The sequence below is a fragment of the Etheostoma spectabile genome, chromosome 9 (genome assembly GCF_008692095.1).
Source record: "Etheostoma spectabile isolate EspeVRDwgs_2016 chromosome 9, UIUC_Espe_1.0, whole genome shotgun sequence".
Classification (NCBI taxonomy): Eukaryota; Metazoa; Chordata; class Actinopteri; order Perciformes; family Percidae; genus Etheostoma; species Etheostoma spectabile.
Window position 1 is genome coordinate 14,214,319 of NC_045741.1, and position 12,669 is coordinate 14,226,987.

Here is a 12,669-nt window from a genome sequence, read left to right on the forward strand (position 1 = left end):
GGTGTGTCTGTGTGTGTGTGTGTGTCCGTGTATGCGCAGTGTGTGTCGTTGGACTGATGTGGAAGGGTAAATTGGGTAAATCTGACTGTAAACTCTGTCCCCTAGCTTGTGTGTGCAACTTTACACCCCTGGGCTGACTTTGTCTGGTGTGATCCCATCGCAAGATGGTCTTTAGTTTATCGCTGTCATGCATTTTATGATTTTTTTTTTTTTTTACAGATAAGTACAGTACGAATGTTTGCCAAATCTTAATCTCGTGGACTCTTTTTATGTCTGTGTCACTGTCACAGTGCTACTCTACCCTCTATTGTAGCAGCACTGATGTGGTGTCTAATGATTAGTGAGCTTTCAGGCAGATGGCTGGAATACAGATACTAGGTATTTGGCTCCGTAGCGTAGTTCAAAGATCTTTGTATGGCTTTCTTGTGACAGAACCAACTTGACAAGGAATAACCCGGTAGCGATGACTGTCAACTTGTGATTGACACAAACTGGTGGTTTTGATCGTGGGAGAAGGGAAGACAGGCTACAACATGTCTGACAGTGGATCAAGGTCAATGGATTCTCAGGCGAATAAATCTGTCAGATCTACATTTTCTTTTTTGGGGCAAAATCAAAAACACTGTTACTCTTAGTATTGTTCCATAGAGGGACATACTGTAGTGTTTAGCCATGCCCCAGTTTTCCCACTGTCAAAACGTATACGTCATAAAGATAGCACATTCAAACTGCTGTGTTGATCCATCCCCATTCCTCAGAAGTCATACACATTACAACAAAATGGGTGTGGTGGTTTCTAGTAGCAAAGGCTATTTACAGTTGACAGGGTGCTCCTCAGTGTCTGACAGAGAAATTCATTTTAAATAAAAAGAAATATGAAAGTCTTTTATTTCATATTTCTCTGCAGTAGTGTCTTAAAATATTATGACTTTCATTTATAACTTTCATGCTTATTATTATATGCACATTTAACAATACCATGTTTCTTTCAAGCCGTGTCTGTGTTTCTTCAGTCGCTGCTGCCTAAACAAAAGGCAATAAATGTCCCGCTGTTGCATATCACAGAAGATAACAAGCCTTAGATCCGAGGTACATGCCAGCCCAGGGTCTCTGGCGTAGGCATTAGACCCCTCCTTACATCATCATCTGTGAATCTTCTGTGTGTGTTTGAATAAAGGGACAGAGCTGCAGAGAAATTGTTGAAGTTTCCACTAGAGCTGCGCTGCGGAAAGGCTGCTCTCGTGGTAGCTTCCCTTTTGCAACTGTCAATTAACTGCTCACCGCTGACCGTCATTATTTAGTAAGGTAAAGTGTTATGAACCTGACAGTGTCACTCGTGTTTTTTTTTAGACACCTTTCCCTTTTAATCCTATTTCGGAGGACAAAAACTGCTATAGCCTGTTTTTGACAAACCTGTTGAGGAAGCCAACTGAGATGCAGTTTGTCATTGCTGCTGTAGTGTCTGACGAGTCTCCTCCCGCACTTTCTTATCAACAAACCAGGGTGATGATTCAGTTCAGCGTATAAGGCACCTTTCACAGCACTTGTAATGTCTTCTCACTATGTATTACACTAGTTTGTTACCATATGGCAATATTTTGAAAATATGAAGTTTTAAATCCTTATCATAGTAATACCAGTGACATTTGTTTTTGGTTCAATTGATGCAGAGATGAAGAGACAGGATCTTGGGAAACCAAAACATAGGAAACATTACACTGACCACAACCACATTTTTATCTTGCAATGTTCCGATGACCTCGCAACTTATTCATGTTGCCACGTCAATACTGTAGTAACACTTTGCAGTGTTGTAAACTCAACTTTAATTTAACAGTTGTTAAAATGAAAACATCCTACAAATATCAATGCATTTGCAGTTTATAGACCTCTGCACCCTTATCTCTAAGTGACCCTGTAGTTTTAGTTATTTTCTGGTGCTTTTTTTCACATGTGCTGTCTCCACCAAAAACATAACTTTTTGTCAGGCAAGAAGAATAAATGTGCCAATAAAGAGAATATTTTGTTATCACAAAAGTCCACACACTACATTTGTGTGTATTTGTTTTTCCACAGAGGGAATCCCTCAGGTGTACTACTTTGGTCCTTGTGGGAAATACAACGCCATGGTGCTGGAGCTGCTCGGGCCAAGTCTAGAGGACCTGTTTGATCTCTGTGACCGCACTTTCTCCCTCAAGACCGTCCTCATGATAGCCATACAGCTGGTAAGGCCTTTGAAGAGGAGTGCAGCAGGCGCATATTTAGATAAGCTTTACAGAAACTATAGGGCAACGTTGACATTATTACGTATTTATACTTGAGGGAATGCCAAGATGCTACATGCAAAGTATTATAGCATTGTTGACACTACCGTAGTTTGAGTTAAATATTTGAAATTGGTAGTCATCAAAGACAGTTTTTACTTTAGCTGAAAGTAATAAAGTTATGTTTACTGAAAGTGTTTGTCTTCAGTTCTCAGAACACATTACCTTCATGTTTGAAAACTGTTGTGGAAAATTGAGTGATTAAAATTTGATTGTCTAGATAACGCGGATGGAGTACGTCCACACCAAGAGTCTGATATACAGAGACGTGAAGCCAGAAAACTTCCTGGTTGGGCGGCCAGGAAGCAAGAGGCAACACACCATCCACATTATTGACTTTGGTCTGGCCAAAGAGTACATAGACCCAGAGACCAAAAAACACATCCCCTACCGGGAGCACAAGAGTCTGACTGGGACGGCACGCTACATGAGCATCAACACACACTTGGGAAAGGGTAAGGAAGTCTATAGAGCAGGGCAGGGGTTTGATAAGCCTTTTAGATTTGCATAGACAAGCTTTTCTTGCATTTACATTAAGTTTAATGGAGACTACTAACTGTATTGTGTACTGTGTATTTTACAGCTTCTACACAGTTGTTTTTTTCCCCCCACCATTGGAGGTTAACATAAGTTGTTTCATAATTTCATCCGTCTTCAATGAGATTTTTTTGTTTAATTACTTGGGTATTTTGAAGCATCTCCCTATATTTCACTTTGCTTTTTCACTCTGTGGCAGTGGTGGTTAACCATGTGCCATGGAGAGTCAACAGTCGGTGTGTTTAAAGTCCAACCAATCACCTCAGGAATTGATTCTACTGAATTTTTCCTGTCTACTTGTCAGAGTGCTAATCAGTGAGAGAAAACCTGCAGACTTTTAGCTCTCCATGGCACAGAATTGCCCCCCTCCATGGCTTAATCATGGCATTTTACACTGTACATGGTTAATTTGAACTCCTGCATAATTATGCTGTATTTCTTACTGATCACTTGCCTGTTAACCTTGCCAGCTGGTTATGAAATTAATTTCTTTCTCACAAGTAACCTAAAATGTCTTGTTCTTTCTCTTCCAGAGCAAAGCAGAAGAGATGATTTGGAGGCGCTTGGTCACATGTTCATGTACTTCCTTCGAGGTAGCCTTCCCTGGCAGGGCCTAAAGGTACTGTAGCATATTGTTTGACACCATATATAAATATATGCCTTAATATCAGACTCCTGTAATCCTCCTAATGCTTGGCATAGAAATGTACCTTTTCCTGCTGGATTTATCAGGATAGTATCTCTTTCACACCCATCCACATGATTTAGGGACAGAGAGCCTGGTGTTATGTCATTCTCTCACACTGGTGACATTGGTCTCCCCACTCATCCATCTGTATTGTCACTCAGACACAGGAACTATTGAGACCTCCATGATTGTTTTATTTGAAGAAGTTTTATACAAACTTGATATAATCTGTTAGAATAATGCACAATGTTGAGGCACTCATGTATAAATTATATGGCCTGTGCCAAGTCTGTTATTTTGTTTTCAGTGGTCACTTAAAAATATACTTTTTGATTCCTTTTTTACTTTACTTATGTAGTGATTATTGTCGGTTAATCACCCAACATAAGGTAGATTGTTAGTGCTATCCCACTTATACCATAACCACTTGCCAACAAACTGCTGTATATGATCAATTCCATGTATTTGCAAGATATACATTTTTTTATCACACTATCCCCCCCAAAGTGTACAGCTGGTCACCCAAACCCTCAGTTCTCAACTCCTTTTAAATTCTTTAAAACTGGGTTTTAATACAAATCTACAGTAAAGAAAAGTATCTGCTCTGACATCCTAAACAATTGCTAATATCGTCTTCCTTTTTCTAAAGTTATTTGTTGTCAATTGCTGTTTGCATTTGGGCCAAGCACCACTTGCGTTTCTGTTTTTCATATTTAAGTTAAGTGCTCACAATCAAATCTTAACAGTCCGTGACTAGAAAAGACTACCCTTGTAAATGTGTGTTATTCCCTGCAATTTCATGTGTGTTGCTACATCACATGCAACCAACCACTTCCACACTTGCTTTGCATTTGAACAGTTTACTGAGAAGGAGCTTAAAGCACTAAGAAACACTGGTGTGATGAAAAGTGCCTGGAGGGCAGGTTATAGCGGCAGAGTATCTGGGCTTTTTACAGGCGTCAAAACCAAAGGTGTACATAGAAAAGACTAGAGGACCTGACACCTCATCTGAACATTTGCTATGTGGGAGGAAGCTCGTGGTAGATGAAAGTGATGGATGTATGAATGTGGGGGATGTCTGGTGGCTCGGGCCAAAACAGGTTCTCACCAACACAACATGACAGTTAGTATTAAAATACAATGGAGTGAAGTGAGCAGATGGAGTATAATGGTATACAATCCTGCAGGGTCATTGTTGTGTAAAGCAGTGGGTGAAGAATTATCATCACTTGACTGCTGATTAGTGGAAGAAGTTCTTTTAGTCTGATAAATCCTGGTTGGTAGTTGACAGTGGTAGATTGAGTGTGAAAATCTATCATGCATAGTTGAACATGTACTGGCCAGTGGGTAAAGTGCAACCATTTTGGATGCTGGTATGAAGTGTGTATTTTCATGTACATCGATTGATACTGTGATATTTAAGTATACCATATCATGGCATACAAGACTTATTCATCATGTGTCCCCAAGAAGATTTCCCACAAGATAATACACCCTTTCAAATATAAGAATTGTTCTGGGATGGTTGGAGAAACATTCAGGGGACCTCATCATACAACCGCCTGATATGAACAACATTTTTATTGTTGTGACAAGTATTGTTGTTTACATTGTTGGTTTAAACATAATGCTTCAGGCCCCTTGTTGAGTATGTGCCATAGACTGTGGCAAAACTGTCTGGGATTGTACTAAACCGATCTTTCCATGTTTCTGGTGACTGGGGTGACGAGGCTGATTTTCACCAACACTATCATCTTAGTGCTGTTCATATCTGTAATTGCTCAAGAATTCAGAATGACTTCCCCGAGAATTAGCATCTGACTTCAACTCAGGTGTCCAATATGTAACACATTTGAATAATACACCTATTTGTTTACACCACCGGCAGCTTTGTATTTGCTCACATTTTGAGTGTAATATTTTTTTTCCTTCTAGGCGGACACTTTGAAGGAGAGGTATCAGAAAATTGGAGACACCAAACGAGCGACACCTATTGAAGTGCTTTGTGAAAGCTTCCCTGGTCAGTAGAACCAACCATTTTGCTTTTGTTTACTGTTTTATTTAACCCTTGTGCATCACTTAAGATTAATTTTTCCCCCTAGTCATTTTGGCTGTCTTGTACAGCAAACCTCTCCTCACTATCCGCGAGCTTCCTGTCCCCAGAACACACTGTAAAAAAAACACGGTCTCTGTAGACAGCCCAGGGTCTACAAACAGCAACAACAACAAATTGTGCCCACCTGCACCACGAAGCATACACAAACAGTGTTCCAGCCAATAACTGAACAGAAGGGAGGGGGAGGGGGAGGGATGAGGAGGAGGGAGGGGCATCAACAACAAGTAATGTCACCTAACATCACTTAGAGCAACTTTAAGTAACCGCAACAGTAAAAGGGCATTTCACACTATTATTATGATTTAAACTTTGCAATTGATCCACAGCAATTGATCCACAGTTCACATGCATTCCAAACCGTGAGTGTTGATCTGTACAGACCATGGATCAACTGGGGTCCGTTACACCACTAGCAAATACATACATACATTTTTCTGGTTTCCAATAGAGACGTTGCTGCTGTATTATGGAGCGCTGCAGTGTTTGATGCAATGCATCAATATGCATTTGGTGGAGTGATGATCACGGCTGAAGATGGTTAAAAGATTTAACTCGGTGAAAGTGGAAAATAACATTATCACTGTTTGACTTCTACGGATTTCAGATCAACTTTTAAATGGATGCACAAGGGTTAATTTCTTCATCATTCCACCAGATTAGTAATTTAATTATATGTTCTCTTTTGCTACAGAAGAGATGGCCACCTACCTGCGCTATGTGAGGAGGCTGGACTTCTTTGAGAAGCCTGATTATGACTACTTGAGGAAGCTCTTCACTGATCTGTTTGACAGGAACGGCTATGTCTTTGACTATGAATATGACTGGGTCGGCAAATCACTTGTGAGTGGCTTTTACCGAATCCACTCATCCTTCCCGTCCTTTACCTCTGAAATCCATTGATTGGACTTTCACGAGTTTCATGGCCGCAGTTGCTTTATTGCTTTCACTGTAATTATCTGTCACTAGATCGTAACCGATACTTTTTGCAAACCCTGTTACGTAGAATTGCTCACTATGGGTACTGAATATTTTAACATTTCTTTCAATTCAATACAAGTTTTTCCTCTTGTTCCCTTTTTAAATTGTGTTCATTTTGACACTGATTGTTTTGTTGTTTCCCACAGCCCACACCGATAGGCCCTATCCCCAGTGACGCGCCCCTGCAACCCAGCAGCAGAGACAAAGCACAACAGCAGACCAAAAACCAGGTGAGGTCATCAGCAGTAAAGCCCAACAAACACCACACCCACCCACCAATCTACCACCCGACCAACTGGCCAGCCAGACAGCCAACCAGCCAACCCTGTCATTCAAGTTCCTCCGACTGGCTACTCTTGTTGTGTCCAAGTGTAATCAACTTCCTGGAGAAAATGGCTGCCTTTCAGTTCCACTTCTCCTTCATTTCTGTTCCTGTCTACAGTCTGACTGCTCAGCAGGGACCTCATCTTTCATCAAGACTAGTATAAAATTGATGCTTTACTAGTAAATGAACCAACATGCATAATCCAGCTCCAGCTGTGAAACAAAGCACCGTTTTCAGCTTCAATTTATCCTAAACACCTTGCCACTCTAAGCTCCAGTCATTGTATGCATGAGTTGAAAATGCAAATTGCATTATTCATACCAGTAATGACAACCTATATGCTTAGTGTGTGACAAAGTGTTGACTTTTTCTTTTTAATTCCTTTTATTGGCATGCTATCCGAGCCTTGTTTTAGTAGAGGGATAATAATTCATGAGTTTAAGTAGAAAATGATTATGAAATCCTTTCGATGGACTCAAATAATGGTAACAATCATGTTGTTTCACTTGATGAGTCTAACTCAATGTTTCCCGTAAAGCCAGACAGGGAGTGCATTATATTTTATAATTGACTTATTACAGTGGACTCTAACCTATTTTTCACTGCTCTCTATTCAACATGATTAACTTGGCTAAAACATTTTTTCTCTCAAAGCACCACCTCCAGTTCAATGCACGTTGCTCATGACTGTAAAAACCTGTAACATCCTGGTTAAAACAGTCTTCTGCATTAAAAGAAAACGTGTTGTGTCTCTGTAGGTTATATTTGTTATTTGAAGAGAAAAAGTACAATTTTAAGTCTGCAAAAGTAAAAAAAAAAAAAAGAGAGAAGAAATCTCTATATTGAGCCTCTTGTTGAAGTAATGTTATTAAATAGCCAATAACATAGAAACTTCTCTATTTTTAGTGAATACGCAGTGCTAGTTGAGGTGATCAAGGCTGTTTTCTTTTACTCCTGCATGACGTTAATGTGTTGAGCTTCGCACAAATTTTTGCTTCCCTCTACTCTTCTATTAACATAGTTTGTCTTAACAAGCCAGCTTCTGCTTGGGAGAAGTCTTCTATAATTTTTTTGTTTTTGTTTTCATTCACTCCCCCTCCCCCTTTTCCCTTCTCCCTCACACAACTCTACCCTCACCCCCCTCCCACCACATTGCCTCACCTTCACCTGACAACCCCCCCCTCCCCCTTTCTCACCACTTCACGAACACCTGCCTCAACCCTTTTTGCTCTTTGCGTCAAGTCGCCTGAGCCCAAAGGAAGTGAGTCTCAACCCACTCCAGTGACCAATAAGGAGACTTTGGGGTCGCACCTCACAGCTGAGCGGCTGGGGGGCTCTGTTCAGGTACTGCTGCTGCTACTGCTGCTCAGGTGGCTAATGCATGAAGCCACATTGTTCTGAATGTGTCTGATCCCCTCTCCCACTGACTCCATACTGCCTGCCTGTCACAAGCTCTGTCTTGACTCTCTCTTTCTCTCTCTCTCTGTGTATGCATCAGAACGTTTGAAGTCCTGTGTTTTAGTGCTTTGACTGCTCTGTTTGCTCTCACTGCTTTTTTTCTCATCTGCTGTATAGAAAGCCCACAGGAAGGGCCATGCAAAAATGACATCCAACAGCAACTGTCATGCAAACCGCAACCTCAACATTCTTAAATAATTAGAAAAACAAAAACTGATGGGCCAGAAGCAGCGCAATCGATTTTTTGTTTTTTCAGTTTGTACAAAAAATGGTAGAGCAATCTAAACTATGAATACAAATCTTTTTTGATTTTTTTTTTCCCATATATTCATTTTCTCAAAAGGCCAATTGTATATCAACAGAAATCAGAGGCTTCCGTAGTAAATTTTGCACTATTATGCCACCTAGTGTTAGCTCATAGAATTGCAGCTTTTAAAGGATATGCTTACATTTCTCAAGTCTTAAAGGTGCTTTAAGTGATGTTGGGTGACGTTACTTCTTGTTGTAGTTCAAAGTATTTTCAAACAAAATGAGACTAGCTTGCCCCTCCCTCCTCCTCATCCCGTCCCCCTCCCTTCTGTGCTTCCGCACACTAACCCCCCCAAATCCTTCTTGTCGGTTATTGGCTGGAACACTGTTAGTGGATGCTTCGTGGTGCAGGTGGGCACAGTTTGTTTTTGTTGCTGTTTGTCAACCCTGGGCTGTCTACAGAGACGTATTTTTTTGTTTTTTTTTTACAATGTGTTCTGGGGACAGGCACCGGATAGTGAGGAGATGTTTGCTAAATGTGACAACAAATGTTGTAGCTTAAAACATGAGTGACATTGCTTAGAGCACCTTTTAGTTATTTAACAGTATTCATATTCCCTTATGCACCTTTGACCATAGAAACAGGGTTTGTTTTGCTGTTATAATTCCTCCTGTTCCAATGTGCTTCCAATGGAAAAGATGCGGGACAAGATTTACAGTCTGCGCTCTGGAAAAATGTATTCCGAAGTTTATCTAAAGCTATCGAGGACTCTGGATTTTATCCACCATCTTAGAAACATAAGAAAAGGACCCCTTTAATGGGCAATATCAAAAGGAAGACTGATTACAGCAAGCAAAAACTGTTTAAATGCCCATGTTAAGGCAAACACAAAAATGTGAACCTATACTTTAAACTTCTGTAAAGTTGCTTTACGCCAGGTTCACACTGTGATCCGTCAATTCTCGGGCAATAACTTGCTACTTCTATTCCTCCACGCCGGTCAACACTTTGACTTCAACACTTTGACTTCAACACTTTGTTCTGAACACACACATAGAGATAATTTGTGTGTGTATGTCTGTGTGTGCTTGTGTGTCTGCTTATCTCTGTAACTCTGTGAAGACACAACTGACAAATATGTAGTATAAGTACGCAATTTAAAAAACACAAGCACGAACAGCAGTGATACCAGGCTATTTCTAAAAATAAAAAAAAATAAAAAAAAGTTGCCTCATGGATGAGCATTTAAAATGTCATCGTGTCAAATCGGGGGAACTACAACGTCTGGAGAACATCAGGGAGAGTGCCAGGAAAATCAAGGATTCATTTTCTCTTATTTATCAGAATCAGATCATTTATATGTAAAAAGTCTTTTGTATAGCATATCATACATTTTCAGTGTGATGTCATGCAAGATACGCTCGCGGTACGTGGAAAATGAGACTAGACGCCAAAACTATCGCTGCAGAACCCAAGCCGTCTGCAGCCCTCGCGGCACGTTGCATCCTAGGTGAATATCCCAATTGGTTAACATGGGTGCGAAAGGAAGCGGGCAGCACTTTGCGGCCATTTGCTATGCTTTTGTGTCCAGTGTGAACCCGGCGTTAGTCTGGGAATTCCAGGTTACATGCTGAATGGCTCTCCTTATCTGAGAGAGGGCAGATCTTTTGGGATGTTCAAGAGTACATATTTTTATGTGAATGTTCATTTCCACCCTGCAGTCAGTGGCTCGAAGTGTATGTGTGTGTGTGTGAGCAGTCTGGTGTCCCTTTTGTACTTGTGCAGGTGATGAGCTCAACGAACGGCGAGCTAAACACCGATGATCCCACAGCCGGACACTCCAACGCTCCCATCACCGCTCCTACCGAGGTTGAAGTGGCCGACGAAACAAAGTACGAAACCGCTGTCCACATGCTAAGAAGACAGTCCCGCTAGCCGTTGTTGGTTGAGGTTTAATAGCATTTAAATGAGTTCAAATCCAGTGTTAAATTGTAACCAAATCTGAACCCTTTTTGCATTACTTACTGAATCTCTTTAAGTTTAGCTATTGTTATTTGCAAGTACAATTTGGATAATTTCAACCAGTGAAAGTGAAACTTGTCTCCAGTACATTTACATACATTAAAGAAACCAGGTTACGCATACCTTTTACAATGCACTGGTTACTGTAAATATACGTATACATGCAGCAGATGAGTAAACTGTTCTTTTACCCTGACCTTGTCTTGGTAGCATTACTTGCTGATTTGACATCTAATACTAATGGAAGACACTGCTACGTTGCTTCCTGATCTAAATAAAAAAAACGCGCTTCAGCATTGGAAACCAACCTATTTAGACTGCGAGAGGCTATTTTGTGTTGGTTCCCGTCTTAGTCTGGCTTTGGATGGAATTATTTAAAATATGAGAATGCGTCTTTATTATCTCTCTAGTGTTTGTCAGACCCATGCATACTTGTGAAAAGCATAAGAGAAAACTACACGGGCCCCAAGAGAAATCTATTTTCTGTAATCCACTATCGAAAACTACCAAAACTTTCTTGTTTATATGGCATTTAAGTAATTTGGTGAAAGCCGTCAATGTGCGTGTAAACACACTGAATGTTTCCTACATCGTCCTTTGCTAATAAAGAAGTAAAGTTAAGTGAATCTGGAAACCAGATCCACTTAACAAGCAGTGTGAGCGTTGTTGATGTACCAATATCTCATTTCTGTAGACATGTCTCGAAATTGTTATTTTTCCTTTGTTTCCCTGCAGGTGCTGTTGTTTCTTCAAAAGGAGAAAGAGGAAAGCCCTCCAGAGGCACAAGTGAACGGAGAGAACTTGAAACATTGTGGTCACTGTCAAGTTTTAAATGGAAGCAACTACACGGACTCCCTGTCCCTTTTCTCTTTCCAGCTCCCCCCCCCCCCCCCCCCCCCCCCACCTCTTTATCCCTCTCACCTTATTCCCGCTGTCACTGTACCTCCCCCCTCCCATTGCGCTCTCTTTCATGTTCTCAGTGCTCCCCGGCTACTGGCAAGTTAAAGGAATGTTGCAGTCCTACTGACTCCACAACAGACTCTTGATTCCTTTTTATCAATGAAAAACAAAACGTACCTGCATTACAACGGGGGAGGGGGCTTGAGAAAAAGTATATATTAAAAAAAAAAAGCTGTAACAATGACACATGTAACAACTCAAACACCGTGGCGTGAATATGAGAAAAGATACTGTTTGAAACAGTTCTGTATTCTAGATTCCATAAGAACGCGTGTTGTTCCAACAGTCGGCTGTCGATCAGGGGGAACCATTTGAGTGGTTCAAGTGAAAGAAATCTGCTCCTTAGGAAAATGTTTTTTTTGTTTGTTTTTCTTTTCTTCCTTTGGTGTGTTTTGGGATCAAGGTAAAGAGGAAACGGTGAACTTTGCTGATGTTAAATCTGAGCAACACAGGAAGCATTTCATCTACAAAACGGAATTTGGAGGATTTTACTGTTGTTTTTTTTGTAATTGAATCCTCAGTTTTCAAAATCAAATCCCTGCATTGAAAACTTATTTTTATGTTGTAGTGTTTCTGGAGTTCAATTCTTTTCCTCACTCTGGCTTTCTTTTTGTCAACGTGGACTTTGTAGCACAGTCACTGGCCTCAGGTACTGTGGACAATTGAGAGAAACCGATATTAAGCTCTCTTATTATTATTGCACTTTTGGGGAAAAAAAAAAACAATTTAATGGAAAACTTTAGGTTTGAAAATTAACAATTAAGAAAACAACTTAATAAAGACTGATCTAGGAAAGGTCCTTCACAACGCTTATATCTGAGTTAAGGCTGAAAAATGTTGTCGATTTACATGGAAGAAGAAAAAAAAAAAGATGTCTTTCAATTTTTATTTCTTACATCAAAATAATTTACCAGGAAATCATAGTTTGTGCCTTTCTAAGTAAAATGTTTAAAGCTCAAGTGAGTGTCCCGCAATGGCATTTTGTGTGTGTGTGTGTGTGTGTGGGTGTGT

General features: G+C 40.4%; 1 protein-coding gene across 7 annotated transcripts in view; it reads left to right on the forward strand.

The window, feature by feature from the left end:
- Positions 1-12,617, forward strand: part of csnk1g2b (casein kinase 1, gamma 2b) — a 39,226-nt gene extending 26,609 nt beyond the window's left edge. For 4 of the 7 annotated variants that reach the window (XM_032524950.1, XM_032524951.1, XM_032524952.1 and 1 more), the window contains 9 exons: positions 2,077-2,225; positions 2,545-2,779; positions 3,395-3,480; positions 5,485-5,569; positions 6,357-6,505; positions 6,790-6,873; positions 8,211-8,312; positions 10,462-10,568; positions 11,434-12,617. In XM_032524950.1, the coding sequence (XP_032380841.1) occupies positions 2,077-2,225; positions 2,545-2,779; positions 3,395-3,480; positions 5,485-5,569; positions 6,357-6,505; positions 6,790-6,873; positions 8,211-8,312; positions 10,462-10,568; positions 11,434-11,488 (1,052 nt within the window). In that variant the 3' untranslated portion in view covers positions 11,489-12,617. The remainder of the gene's footprint in view (positions 1-2,076; positions 2,226-2,544; positions 2,780-3,394; positions 3,481-5,484; positions 5,570-6,356; positions 6,506-6,789; positions 6,874-8,210; positions 8,313-10,461; positions 10,569-11,433) is intronic. The other 3 variants (XM_032524953.1, XM_032524954.1, XM_032524955.1) reach the window with 3 other exon arrangements.
- The last annotated feature ends 52 nt before the right edge of the window (positions 12,618-12,669 follow it).